At 53.0% G+C, this 13,664-nt stretch overlaps 7 protein-coding genes across 7 annotated transcripts; 5 read left to right on the top strand and 2 right to left on the bottom strand.

Annotated features, from left to right (window-relative positions):
* Window positions 1-647: 647 nt before the first annotated feature.
* On the top strand, window positions 648-1,884 carry J4E88_006888 (uncharacterized protein; the record flags this gene model as incomplete). Its single annotated transcript, XM_049400510.1, has 3 exons — window positions 648-960; window positions 1,011-1,090; window positions 1,141-1,884. 3 exons carry the CDS (start codon window positions 648-650, stop codon window positions 1,882-1,884), a joined length of 1,137 nt encoding a protein of 378 aa, XP_049253458.1.
* A 212-nt stretch (window positions 1,885-2,096) lies between these two features.
* Window positions 2,097-3,075, top strand: J4E88_006887 (uncharacterized protein; the record flags this gene model as incomplete). The annotated part of the gene is made up of 2 exons (XM_049400509.1): window positions 2,097-2,909; window positions 2,959-3,075. The coding sequence occupies 2 exons, from the start codon at window positions 2,097-2,099 to the stop codon at window positions 3,073-3,075; spliced, it is 930 nt and encodes a 309-aa protein (XP_049253457.1).
* Window positions 3,076-3,699: 624 nt separating this feature from the next.
* J4E88_006886 (uncharacterized protein) lies at window positions 3,700-4,905 on the top strand (the record flags this gene model as incomplete). The annotated part of the gene is made up of 1 exon (XM_049400508.1): window positions 3,700-4,905. One exon carries the CDS (start codon window positions 3,700-3,702, stop codon window positions 4,903-4,905), a length of 1,206 nt encoding a protein of 401 aa, XP_049253456.1.
* Window positions 4,906-5,255: 350 nt separating this feature from the next.
* J4E88_006885 (uncharacterized protein) lies at window positions 5,256-5,957 on the top strand (the record flags this gene model as incomplete). The annotated part of the gene is made up of 1 exon (XM_049400507.1): window positions 5,256-5,957. The coding sequence occupies one exon, from the start codon at window positions 5,256-5,258 to the stop codon at window positions 5,955-5,957; it is 702 nt and encodes a 233-aa protein (XP_049253455.1).
* Window positions 5,958-8,188: 2,231 nt separating this feature from the next.
* On the top strand, window positions 8,189-10,126 carry J4E88_006884 (uncharacterized protein; the record flags this gene model as incomplete). The annotated part of the gene is made up of 2 exons (XM_049400506.1): window positions 8,189-8,287; window positions 8,345-10,126. 2 exons carry the CDS (start codon window positions 8,189-8,191, stop codon window positions 10,124-10,126), a joined length of 1,881 nt encoding a protein of 626 aa, XP_049253454.1.
* Window positions 10,127-10,679: 553 nt separating this feature from the next.
* On the bottom strand, window positions 10,680-11,201 carry J4E88_006883 (uncharacterized protein; the record flags this gene model as incomplete). The annotated part of the gene is made up of 1 exon (XM_049400505.1): window positions 10,680-11,201. The coding sequence occupies one exon, from the start codon at window positions 11,199-11,201 to the stop codon at window positions 10,680-10,682; it is 522 nt and encodes a 173-aa protein (XP_049253453.1).
* Window positions 11,202-11,917: 716 nt separating this feature from the next.
* Window positions 11,918-13,421, bottom strand: J4E88_006882 (uncharacterized protein; the record flags this gene model as incomplete). Its single annotated transcript, XM_049400504.1, has 2 exons — window positions 11,918-12,374; window positions 12,430-13,421. The coding sequence occupies 2 exons, from the start codon at window positions 13,419-13,421 to the stop codon at window positions 11,918-11,920; spliced, it is 1,449 nt and encodes a 482-aa protein (XP_049253452.1).
* Between the last annotated feature and the right edge of the window lie 243 nt (window positions 13,422-13,664).

Here is a 13,664-nt window from a genome sequence, read left to right as displayed (position 1 = left end):
TAGTAATAGAGGATGAAGATGACGCAGAAGAGCGTGATGTGGGCGTGAGTGATGGTAATGCAGCTCTTTAGTCTGTTCACACCGCTCTGTCAGGGCGCACGATGCTGATTGAAGTGTATTGGCTTGTGGTTTGATTAGATCGTACTAGAGTATTGCATTCGTATGGTCAATTGTCGCTGGTGTTCCCGGGCTCCGGGCGGGGAAGATATCACGAGACCATGATATGGTTCCAGCTGGTAGGTTCGTCTGAAACCCATTCGATCGTTCCTGGATATAGTGCAAAAGCAAACCACCGGCCTAGCATTGGTGTAGCAGCCTACGGCCATTCGCAGACTAAGCTTTCGGCGCGGAGCTATTGCAAAGAAGAAGTACTCTAAACGCGTGAGATGTAGTAGTACGGTAACGTGGGACGAAGGCGGGGATGAAGGCGACAGTACACGGAGGCAGGTAGTTGCTCCTGGAAAGCGTCCTGATGCTCTTCACAGTAAGGGGGGGTGACAATCCGGAAATAGCGCGGCTTTAGAGCCTCGGCAAGTGGGGCTGTCGTCATCGCTATGGCTGCAGCATCTAAACCTCAGAATCGCACCACGCGTTGACCCTACGCGTCGTTGTCTGATTAACTCAATGTCCTCTTCGGGCCTGCTAGAATGGCTTCCAGCTGGCGAACGCGACCCGCCTTGAGGCTTGGTGCTACTGGACGCCCCTCGTTCCGTGCCCGAGCTGTACCCTTCCGACGAAACCTCTACCTCGCGCCGCCTTACCTACTGGACGAGTATATACCGCGCTATCAGCTGCTCTCCTCAGTAGAAGCCGCCAAAAAGCGATCACTGGCGTATGCTCACCTGCGCGAATGCAATCTCTGCCCCCGACAATGCGGTGTCAACCGTTACGAGACGACAGGCACGTGTCTGATAGGAGCCGAGACGGTCAAGGTCAACACCATCGCTCCTCACTTTGGTGGTGGGTTGAAGTCGGCAAATTTTTGGCGTGTTCGTGCTGACACCGATCAGAGGAGCCCTGTTTCCAGGGACACAATGGCAGTGGGTCTGTCTTCTTCTCTGGGTGCAACCTGAGATGCGTGTTCTGCCAGGTATGCTGCCTTGCTCTTTGTCGTAGCATGCGCACTAACGCCGTGTCCAGAACCATGATATAGCCCACCAGCGCAATGGCTTCGACCTGACACCAGAGCAACTTGCCGAGTGGTTCATGAAGCTGCAGGACGTGGGCCGCGTCCACAACATCAACCTCGTTACACCCGAACATGTCGTACCCCAGGTCTGCCTATCGATTCTGCACGCGCGAGATCTCGGTCTGCACATACCCATCATCTACAACACGTCGTCGTTCGATTCGCTCGAGAGCATACAATTGATGGATGGCTTGGTAGACATTTACCTCCCCGACTTCAAGGTGTGGCGTGACGCGACGAGCCGTCGGTTACTCAAAGCAGACGGATACACAAAGGTGGCCATGGAGAGCATCAAGGCCATGCACGAGCAGGTGGGCGACCTTTGCTTCACTCCTGACGGCATCGCCAAGAAGGGAGTGCTAGTGCGACACCTGGTGATGCCCGGCATGGAGGACGAGGGACGAGAGATCGTGAAGTGGCTTGCCGAGAACGTGAGCAAAGACATCATGGTGCACATCATGGAGCAGTATTTCCCAAGAGCTCACGTGGGCAAGGAGCGACGCGGCCGTGCAAGCCAGGGCGTTGTTGAGCCAGGCGGTGTTGAAGCCTCACCGTCGACTAAGAAAGACGTGCGATATAGTGAGATTAATCGCGCTGTAGACCTGGATGAAGTCGCATCAGTCAAAAGAGCAGCCCAAGAAGCTGGCTTATGGAGGTTCGTCGAAGCATCGAGGCATGGCGGCTTCAATATCTGACGACGCCTGGCGCAACTTACAGTATGCGGGTTCCAGGGAAGGCGTGACCAGGACCCATCCACCGCGCCTGCTCTTCGTAGGTTGCGCTTGCTCTAAACATCACCTAGGCACCAACTCGTCTGTAGCCGAGCCAACAGTTACATCCACCCCGTCATTTTGGACACCACCACAAACATATTGATTCGTGCATTCCTACGATGCCGCCGATCAGCATGGAACAAATCTCCGAAATCGAACGCATCGTCCATGACCTCAAGGTCGACCGAGATACCTGGCAGGCTGTGGCGCTCCAATACAAAGCGGCCTTCGAAGCTCAGACATCCCGCCTACACGAGCTGCAAAACGTGTGCTTTGCTACGCAAGCCGAGTTGGAAAACGAGCGGGCTCAACAACAACGTCTCCAGACAATCTCTGGCGAGCGCGAGAACCACCGTCCTGCTACCTTCGACGGTACTGAGGACCTTCACGTCAACTTCACTTTTGGTACCGCCACTGTATGCTTACCGAAAGAGATCGAGCCAACTCACTTGCGACGGCCCTCCGAAGAGTGCACCCACCCCTTGTTCAAGCGCGCACAAGAGTGTACCGCTCAGCGTAACTACGGCACTGCCCTGGTCGAGGTTGAGCGACTCCTGAAAGGCCCGCTTAGCTACAAGGCTCGCGCCGAAGGCTTACTCTTGAAGAGCAATATTCTAAGGGCCTCTGGCCCCGATGAGCTCCTTGACGCGCTAGCCACGTGCAGCGAGGCCGTAGAGCTCTGCGACCGTCTCTCCGAACTTCAGAACTTTTTGCCGCGCATACAATACCAGCGTAGTCTGTTGTATTATGAGCTGCGTCAACTCCACCAAGCCCGAGAAGCCTTCAGCACCGTTTGCGACGACGACCTCTCCGCTAAAGCCAGGGAGTTTCGCAAGTCTTACGATGACGAGCTGGATCTGCTGCGCTGTACCAAGCGTCGGTCGGGCTTTGATGAGAATCGCACTATGGAAGGCTTGCTCGCCCAACTGGAGGATAAGGGCACAGAGGTAACGCAGCGTCGATCCAAACACCCTACAGCATACTGACCTCTCCTAGAACAAGCGCCGTCGAACCAGTGCGCAACTTAGGCAGCGCGCCGCCGCGAAAGCGAGACGAATGTCGTTGCCCTACCGCTGGGTCAAATCAAAGAGCGACGAACATCACCGCGAGTAATACTACCATGTCACACTGGTCTGTCATCCTGGGAAGTCATGGCAGCACTCCGCCGTTCAGGGGATGAACTTTTGGTACCGCGCTTCTTTGTTCGCACAGACATGGCGGCTCAGCCACCACTTGAGGGGCCGTGCCATTCTTTGTGTTGACGTTTTCCGCTTTCTCGCAAGGCTGCAGGAATTGAACAAAGAGTTATCGTAGACAACGTTATGTCAAATGCGGCGCGGCTTGAGACATCCCCAAAGCACGAACATCTTTAGTCGGAAAGTTGATAGTTCTATGCCATCGCAAGACACATTTGCCTGAGATTACTAGGAGCTTTGTTCTTCTGATTATCTCATCGCGATGTTCGCAAACGTTCAGCAGCCCCTAGAGGTCGCTGCCCTCGGCCATGAGTCCCTTAACGGCGTCGCGAATCGTACTAACGATGTATCTGCATACATCAACAGTCTCCCAACTCCCCCCAAACACGACAAATCTTCCGACTGCGCATCGCCATTAAGTCAACCCCTTCGAGAAAGAGATCAACACATCAGCAACGAAACCCATTCGGATGTCACGCCTGAATCCATCGCGAATGGCGTCCCCATTGAAGAAAAATCCAGCAACGAATTTAGGCTAGCCATGGGTCTGATCCAATGCCAAACGTACCTCAATCGTTGCGTAGTTTTGCAGTCAATCATCAACTCCATGGAGCGGACACCCCGGGCACAACAGTCTGAGGCTGAGGCCGAGGCAATCGTACGGTCCTACTACAAGAGAATTCATAGGTTTGCTGTCGAAGCATACCAACTTGCCGAAGCTAGATCTAGCCGCAGCCTACTCGCACGTTCCGAATACTGGTGTGGCCGTGGCTGTGGTGGTTTGCGCGAATGGGATGCAGCTGTGAGCCACTTCACGTCTGCTGTGAACATGGATTTGTCAGACGTCTATTTCAAGGGTTTGCCACGTCAGCAAAGAGGTCTACTGAAGAGTGAGAGGGAGGACGTCGACTTCCTACTCCAGAGCGTAACACAACGTTGCAACGAATGGATTCTAAACGGAGGAGCGCACAAGACTGTTGATGATAAAGAAGCAAGCCCCAGTCCTACCGATGTGATCCGAAAAGAAGCATTGAAGGGACCGCGTTGGAGGCCACATCAAGAACGCTTGGTCTATCTGGCAGAGCAGCAATGTAGTACAGAAGGGTCTTCCGACAGACAGCTCAGCCACCTTCGATCGAGTGAACACGCAGGTGTCTCCTTGAATGAGAAGGACGTGGCAGCTGCTGAGGAAAGGCTGAGTCTGAAGGATGATAAACAAGGGATTCGAAATACATTCAACGCTGATGAGTGGTACTATGTCCTCCGCGGCCACAAGCCCACCAAGAAGCGTACGGATCGCACCGAGCATAGCAGAGTTAGTGATCGAGGTCGCCAACACCATAAATCATCCCAAATTCTACCATCCGTCGCGTCAACTCAATCCGGAAGACGCTCTCCACCTGGGCTCTCTCATGACCTACGCAACGCACTCGACACCGCCGGCTACGAAAGCAGCGGAGCGCCACCATCGCTCGTCGGAAGTGGCGTGTCGCCCTCATCTGAGGGAGAGCGCGGACTGCCATCACCTACGGCAGGGTATTCCCAAGGCCGTCGCAACATGAAGCTGCCTGCTATAAATACGAGCGCGATTCGGAAAGATGCTAGACTTGGCGAGGCGGTCCTTGGCTACACTTCGCCCACAACTTTGGAGGAAGACGACCCCCATAACGAGGATGAGACAGGGGAGGTTGGGTCCGGCAACAGCATGGTCACATCGGCGGGGAGGGATTTGTCGGCAACTTATTAGTGGAGGATCGAGCGAGGGTGGAGATGTAAGGTCCTCTATGGGCGTGGGTGGGAACTGAGGATCGCGCTGCCTGTAGGAGGTGCAAATGGTTCACATACCCCGGGCGGATGCGTTCATCAGGCTAGTGATTTGGGTTGTATACATATTCAATCATCTTCTCATTTTGGCGTTACTGTTCTCATGTGCTATCACGCATTTGAAGCATGTTTTGCACTAACATTGGAAGGGATGATCAGTGTGTACAACGCTTTTCTCAGTAGACCTTTGTCCATTTGTCCCGATCATCAAAGAATGTCCGCGCATTCATCTTACCTTTGTCTGCCCACGTTCACATAAGACGCCTAATCCGTATGTGCTATGGTGTCAGACCTTCGAAGAACACAACCAAATACCGCAATCCCATTAGCAAATCTACATACACATCTCGTTATCAGCTTGAAGCAGCCATGTCATACATACCACCATCAGTACCGTCAGAAACCGCCCCACCAACCCTCGTCGACCTCTGGCTCACCGAAAAGCACACCTTCGTACACAGCAACGCATGGCGTTGGACCGACACCGGTTTCCTTATTCTCTTCATCCTCCTCTTCCTCTTCATAATCGGCCTCGTCTGCCAAGACGCAGATCTAACAGCTGAGCTCATAGAGCTCAAAGAAGGCACATATGCAAAGCACATCGGAGGCACAGTCATGGCATACTTTGATGAGGGCATTCGCAACGACCTCTTGCAAAAGTACATCAGGACAGGGCTCGCGAGAAGTAAGATGAGATTGAAGCGCGAGATCACGGCTGAATTGATCGACGCATACCGGAAACGACAGCGGAAAGACGATACTAAGAACGATCCGCACGGCGAACGTCCTGTACCACGGGATGGGGAGGAGGCCGGTGAATATGCTGAGCGCTTGAGGGAATGGACAGAGGAGGATTTACGGCGTGAGACGGATGCGAGGGTGAGCCTTTGGTTGAGGAGGCCAACGGGGGAAACTGTTGGGTTGTCGAAAGAAGAGGCTAGGGTTATTGCTCAAGCTGCTGGTGGTAGTGCGTGAGATGTTGGGGCTTCTTTATCTGAGTCGGATTGGCTGGCGAACTAGAACACAACGAACCAGATCTGAATAATTCAGATTATGTATCTGTTCAAGACGCATGCATTTCGATCTCAGTTATTCCTTCGACCCCAGCCGCTGTTTTGAGTGGTATGTCACTCGCCCCGTTGTTGGTCATGCTTGAGCTCCTGCTTTCTCCTTCCGCAGGCCGCCAGTATACATGGCTGGGTCCACTGTTGTCCGGAGATGGAGGTTTGTTTCCAAAATAGTAATGATAAACAGATCGAGAGAGCGCGAGATTAGTGGCTATAATGCCAAGGCACAACTCAGTCATGGCCCAAATGGCTACGGCAGAGTACTCGTCTAGTCAATCTTAGTCAGTACGGCTTTGATGCAGCGCAAGAAACTTCACGTACAGGCAATATCCTTTGCTTTCGAATTAAGTGTTTCCGCCCTGACAGCAGAACATGCTGTGCAGATCAGTCCGAGAGCCATCAGCACCCAAATCGATACCTTCCTTCTTGTGGGCAACTGGATATCCCGCGTAATGATGATAGGAAGCAAGGAGCATATGAGATCGGTGATGATCGATATACCTAGGTGTGAAGTAAGCTTTTCGATCAGGAATTGGCTTTCGTATGCCTTACCAGCTTGTGCATAGATTGAGTAGATTCGTACTTCTGTAGGCCAGCACGTGCCTGGTCCCGGGCGCCAGTAAAGGCTAATAGGTTGACATTGGGCCAACAGGACGATGATGACCTCAAGGGCAGCAATAACTAGAACAGAGATGATGCAGCCAGCAAGCCATTTCATCTGGCTGGAGTGTTTGATTCGAGTCATGAGCAGGCAGACCGAGATCTTGACCGAAGCCATAGCAGCAAAGAGAACAAGCTGGGCGTACCAGCTGTACATGTTGATAAATTCCTTGTCGCTCTTTGAAAGCGACACACTGGGTCTTCCCTTGCCTCTCGTCACTGCCGTGATGGTAATTGCGGCCTCAATGACCGTGAGCATCATCGCGACTGTGATGGTGTGGTCATCCCAGCCGAGGGCTCGGCGCTTCCTGCGAACCCAGAGCCGGAGAACGGTGGTGAAGAAGGCAATTGTTGTAAATAGCACCGAGGCGGTGATCAATGCCGGACCTCTGTCTGCGATCATCGGGAATGGCCCTTGAGGCTCAAGTGACGAAATGGATCCAAGATAGTCACTGTCATAGGGGTACTTGCAACTTATCTGTGGCACGACCAGACCAGCTTTGAATCCTTCTGGACAGCAACTTCAGACGCATGATCCACAGTGCTTTCCGCAAAAATCACCAACAAGTACGAGCTCAGACTCTGCACCAAAGTTACGCCCCGATCTATTGCGAAACCTCGTATGGCGAATAGCTTCGCTTTCAAAGGATTGGGTCAACGCTGAGAACGCACCGCGCGGCCGAAGAATCGCCCAGCTGCAGGGGTCGACTGGGAATAATCGTTCTTGTTGGCTCGCTTCGCACCGTCCATAGCCGCGACGCCGGCGGTTTACCTTTGTTTGAGAGCTCATGGATCTCGATGTACCATTGCACGACGGCTCAGCATGACCATATCGACACATGACAATGGCGGTGTTATGATGTTTTGATGTCAATCAGCAGGTGGCGTAGCCATTGGGAAGACATGGCTACAAACACGGGGAGTGTAGCAATCGCGCTCCCGAGGCGAGCCCGGTAACGCTGCTGATTTGGGCATACAAGGTATCTGGTATGGACAGCGTTACCGGGGATCGAACCAAACGGTCTTCCCGCCTTGGCGCAGGAAAGGATTCGTATCCATGCGAGCGATATGCAGGCGCATGCATACCGGCTGTATTCATGCGAGGCGTTGACCAATTGAAGGGCCAAACAGATCTCGTCAGACAATCCTTCCCTGACTGGATAAGACGCCTTACAATCTCAACATCTTGTGTGGACTATCTCCGTGACACGGCAGCGGTTCTCCGAAGGATCAATCTGAGCTCCATTGCCGTGTCTGTAAGGCGCATACTGAGCCGTCTTCGCTGGCCAATAATGGATCAAAGTGGGCCTGGCTGAACAGTGGCCAATACAGGCTTGCTCTGAACAGTCGTGCAGTATTTCGGAATCTTATGCACCAGGCCTCCCGCTTTCTTTATTCCTAAAGGATTCTCGTCTGAGGCGTTCAATACGCGGGAGTATCATTGCAACGACTTCTCTTGTATACGAGAGCTGAGCACCGATGTGGCTCATCTCAGCTCTGCTCTCCGCGGTCGTGCTGGGTCTCGTACCTGCAGCGAGTGCGGGGACATGCCAGGTACCTGATGGCAGCTTCGACTTCGTATGTAGCTTCCAGGCCGCGATATTGAACTTATAACGGAGCTGACTTTGTGTTTAGGTCATCATCGGAGGCGGAACAGCCGGCCTTGCACTTGCTACGAGACTCAGCGATGCTCTTCCAAACCGTTGTATTCTAGTCATCGAAGCTGGACCGGATGGACGCGACGAGCAACGAATCTATATCCCTGGACTGAGAGGCTCGACCTTTGGTTCCTCGTACGATTGGAGTCTTCCCACTGTGCCACAGGCTGAAGCAAACAATCGGACTATAGGCCATAACCGCGGCAAGGTCCTTGGTGGTACTTCAGCCCTGAACCTGCTTGTTTGGAACCGTGCCACTGTCAAGGAATACGATGCTTGGGAAGAGCTTGGGAACCCAGGTTGGAACTGGCAAAATATGTTTCCAAGCATGCTGAAAGCGGAAAACTTCCAACGACAGAATGGCTCCCCACAGTACGGCGTCGATGGTGTTGGATATGGAGGCCCGATCCAAGTTGCTCTAACTGAGAATCCGCCGCCCCAACTCCAGGCTTGTATTCCAACGTTGACCAATCTTGGCGTGCAAGAGAATCTCGAATCGTTGAATGGAACGAATCTTGGCGTCATGTATCAACCGGCTACATATCGCGTATCCAATCACACGCGCTCCTATTCCGTGGACTATCTTCCAGAAGCTGGTGACAACTTAGTTTTCATGTTCAACACTACCGTCCAAAAGATACAAATCGATGAGGATGGGTCGAAGGCTACTGGCGTCATTCTCATGGACGGCACATTGATCCAAGCCAGGAGCGAGGTAGTTGTTTCCGCCGGAAGCCTGCTTTCTCCAAAGATTTTGGAGCTTTCTGGGATAGGTCAAAAGTCCGTGTTGGGAAACGCCGGTGTCGAGCACATCGTTGATCTTCCCGGCGTCGGAGAGAACCTACAGGACCATCTCCGCATTCAGACCACGTATGAGCTCAAACCCGACATTCTCGGAGTGGATATCCTAAAGTATAACACGACGTTGGCGGCCAGTGAATTGGATCTGTGGAAGCGCGGCCGTACTTCGCTCTACCAATACGCCGGAAGCTGCTACGGCTTCGTGAAGTGGAGGCAGGCTCTTGGTGACGACAGCAAGCTCATTCAGCTGGCAACGCAATCCGCGAACCAGTCGAATCCTGTCGACCGAAAGAAGCTTGAACTACTTGCTGGTCCGGACTCCGAAGCACCAGATCTGGAGGTCGTCTTCAGTGACGGTTATATAGGAACAACCGGCTACCCCAAGAATGGCACGGCTGGCTACGGTAAGCAGTATGCAACGCTTCTGGCTGGTGTACAACACCCGCTTTCTAGGGGATCAGTCCACATCAACGGATCCGATCCAGTCAACAAGCCCCTCATTGATCCGAGGTATCTTGGTACGCCGTACGATCTAGAGTCTTTAATTCAGGCCGCAAGGTACACACGAAAGATGGCCATGACCGCGCCCTTCAGGGACGTGTGGGTATCCGAGTTCGATCCTGGCATGAGCACCGAGACAGACGCAGAGTGGGAAACGTACATCAGGAACAACGTCTTCACTTTCTACCACCCACTAGGAACCTGCGCGATGTTGCCGAAGAAAGACGGTGGTGTGGTCGACCCCCAACTGAGGGTTTACGGCGTAGATAATCTCAGGGTGGTGGACGCGAGCGTCATTCCGATGATCATTTCAGCGCATATCCAGACAGCCATTTATGGCATCGCGGAGAGAGCTGCAGAGATGATGGCGACGAAGTACCGCCGAGGAAACGCGCTGGGTGTCGCGTCATGTGCGGAGGCTGGGAAGCCGAGGCCCATCCCGATTAGGAATAGCTGAACGCGTCGCGTGTCGTCATGAGGCTCTCAAACCTCATCGTTGCTTCTCTATCAGCATCCAACTATCGTCTTCCGCGCTTGACTACTTCACGTATAAAAACACGATGTCATCGCGATTTCAGGCCTCGTGGTTCGATCAATGACATGATTATTCTCCAATTGGAACGCAGCCAGAATCAAGCAAGTGTGCATGAACGGCATACCCATCCCGATACCAAGATCTCGGCAGTACCTGCATCGCAGCATTAAATGCCCAAACTCCTAAACATGAAGAAGCGCGATATTGAATGGCACCCCTGCCGGCACCCTCGATGGGTCACAATCAAGTCTGGGAACGGATCAAACGCAAGACGAATGGACTAAAGCAAACTCCGCCAACTCCAAGCTCCCCGTTTCCCTCATCAGGTAAACTTGTGACCCCAATTCGTTCTCAAGAAGAGTGGCTTCTTAAACTCAGTTTTCAGTAGATGCATGGAGAGCCTGTATTGATGTGTCGAATTCCTGATGGTTTCAGGAATAGAACTCAACCGTGAGACAACGAGACGGTTGGGCGTCTACTTACCGCACACTCGGCAGTAAGGTAACCTGTGCGCATAGCACAGTTCAGGCTCTGAGTACGCCGGCGGATGAACGTGGAGCCGCTGCACCGGTGCAAGCACTTGTCGAGTCTGCGGAACTGGTGTTGTGTACGCTGGAAACTGGCCGTTCGCACGCATCTGGCCAAGCATGCGCTGGTGGTTGTTCATTGCAGTGGTCAACATGATGCCATACGCGCCCAACATTCCCTCAAGGTCATCCGGCTGCATGTCCACCGTGCGTTGCTGGAATCCATTGTCGGCTTCTTGATGCAGGGTACGCATGTTACTGAGTAGACCGACTGCTTCCCTGCGTCTTGCGGCACGATAGGCTTCACGCTGCTCCAAAGCTTGAACGCGGTCGGCGATGTCGACAATCCTCTTCGCGAAGTCCTTGAGATCTGCGTTCTCTTGCTCCAACTTGGCGATGCGCTCTGCCTGTTCCTGCTGCGCTTCTTGTACGGCTCGGAGCTGCGCTGCAAAGCCCAAAGGCACGATCATTTGAGCACATCCTTGGCTTGGAGTTTGCGCAGATTCCCGGCTAGGCTGCGGAGTGAAATCTGGGGTTGTCATCGTTGGAGGAGGGTTTCCAGTGCATGCGCTATTGGTATTTTGACAGTCGCCCATCGTAGCTTTCGTGTATGGTGTAGTTCCTTGCTGTTGCGCGGCACGCCAGAGTCGATCAGCGCGTAGAACAAGACAGAAAACAGACGAGCTGAGCAAGGGAAAGCTGATGGAGCTTTGCGTTTGCGCGCAACTAGCAATTGTTCGAGCAAACGATCTGTCGCAAATACACAGAAAGGGCCTAGCGGCGGTGAAGTGCCGCGGTGAGCGATGAAAGGTGCGTTGACAGGCGTCTACAGTGTTTGCGGAGCACGGCAAACGAACGGCCGTCTTGATTCACTCCCGCGTTCGAATTTATGATCGCTTTTGGACCACTTGATACTCAAATGGGACAGCTGGGATGGGATATACTCACCATCCTCGCCCACACGACGGGCGTAGACGAAACTACGCACACGCCATACAAGCTCTCTTGTGGGGCACACTCAAAGACAGCTCGGTCGAATGATACGTTGACCGCCTTCCAGACGATTGCTTCGGCGCTACATCAGGCCAATGATCTTTTCACAACTTTGTAGGATATGACCAGTCATGTTTGGCAGGAGGACAGTATTATTGGACTAGGCTAAGATTAAGACATCTAGGATCGTATCCTACTCCAAGAAGAAAGTAGTCATACTCCTGGGCGGAACACTAGCTACAAACACCGACCCATTAACCCCATACGTCCCAACCATCGTGTTATTGTGATCATTATCCGCCAAATACGCATTCGCGACACCCATCGTAAGATTACAGCCTTTAACACTAACCTCAACCTGTCTTTCATAGTGCGCCTCATTGATAACAGGGATAGCCAGCGTACCATTCGTGTTCTCAAATGCTGTGACCTTGAGGTTCTCAGCAGGACTGATAGCATCGATACGAACAGATCCCGGACGTGCGAAACGGAAGTAGCCGGCAAAGGCCCAGAGGCGGCGGGATACTTCGAAGGTGTTACCTCGGAGACGTACGAGGATGGCGTCGCTGCCGGTTGTGTTTCCGGGGTTGTCTTGCGCGCACCACCAGTGGAGGTAGCCGGATGTGTCGCTGTAGACGAAGGCTTGGTGCCTTTTTGCACAGTCAGTTGGGTGTGTCAAAAGGGAATGCAACGTTTATGACTTACATATAGATCGCCCATTGTAGACCCTCTGCCAGCTGGCCCGTCGTATCCCAGGTAGTGTTGAAAGGACCGCTACCGTCTGACCACTCAGTCTCCATGTTTGGCTGACCATGCGTATTGAAAGGTCGCTCAGGCATGCTTTGATAATTGTGCCATGTCGCCACATCGTACATCTTGCCGCCACCAGCTTGGTCCAGTTCGTAAAGCAGGTTACGTTCCTGACGAGCACCAGTAGCGTCGCAGCAGGACACCTTCAAGTCCTCGCGATACTTCTTGACAGTGGGATAGAGGACCTTGAGGAAGTCGGCAGCCTGGTATCCGTCGGAGTCCATGCTAGCGTAGGTAACGGGATTGAAGTCGGGCTCGTTGTAAGCACCGATCAGGTTGACATTGATACCCTTCTCTTCATACAATCTGACGTACTCCACGAGGTAGTCAGCATATGCTTGTCGCCAGTCGTGCGTGCAGTTGGTTCCGCGCACGCCGCAGATCAGGCCGCCGTTGATGTCCGTGGCATCGGTCTTGAAGCAACCCGGAGCAGACCAAGCGTCTGCATAGATGAACAGATCCGGGTTAGCTGTCAAAGCTTGTTGTGTGAGCTTGAGCTGGCAACTGTCGGCGGTGGAATCGTTCGTTCCCAAGCCTGAGTAATTGGCAGGTGCGGATGGGCTTGTAGGACAGCTGCCGAGGATGCCGTCTGTAGGGCTTGAGCCAACGCGGTTGCGCAAAACAGAAAGACCTCCAAGATTTTCATTGAATAAATAGTCGCTGACGAGCTGTTGGTTTGAAGGCGAGAGACCTCGAGATCCGGTTTGATCGCAGGCGACACCAAAGGCTCCTGAGCAGCCACCTCCGATCATCGTTTGATGTCGAACCGTAGCGTCAACGGTGACCTTAACGGGTGGCTCATTTTGTGTGTATGCCCACGGCACGGGAACATACTGAGCACACGCTCCACCGGCATAGAGCAGTGGTAGTAGGAATGTTGTCGCCATCGTCGCTATGTTCGAATGGCTAAGCCAATAAACGCCTGATCAAAGCCTTTCAGGCAGCTTCTTTTATACATCATAATCATCTGCTAATTGAAGCTCCTAACACAAAACCAGACAATCACGACTGCATTCCCATCAATGACGACGCAATGATCACGACACACATCTCATTTACCCAGCCGGTATGAGCTAGGGTAAACTCACTAGGGACGTTGTAGTTTCCAGCCCGTCAATATTGCGGAGTGA

This window comes from Alternaria novae-zelandiae (genome assembly GCF_023758075.1).
Source record: "Alternaria novae-zelandiae strain BMP 2774 chromosome Unknown scaffold_14, whole genome shotgun sequence".
Classification (NCBI taxonomy): Eukaryota; Fungi; Ascomycota; class Dothideomycetes; order Pleosporales; family Pleosporaceae; genus Alternaria; species Alternaria novae-zelandiae.
This window is presented reverse-complemented; position numbering and strand designations above follow the sequence as displayed.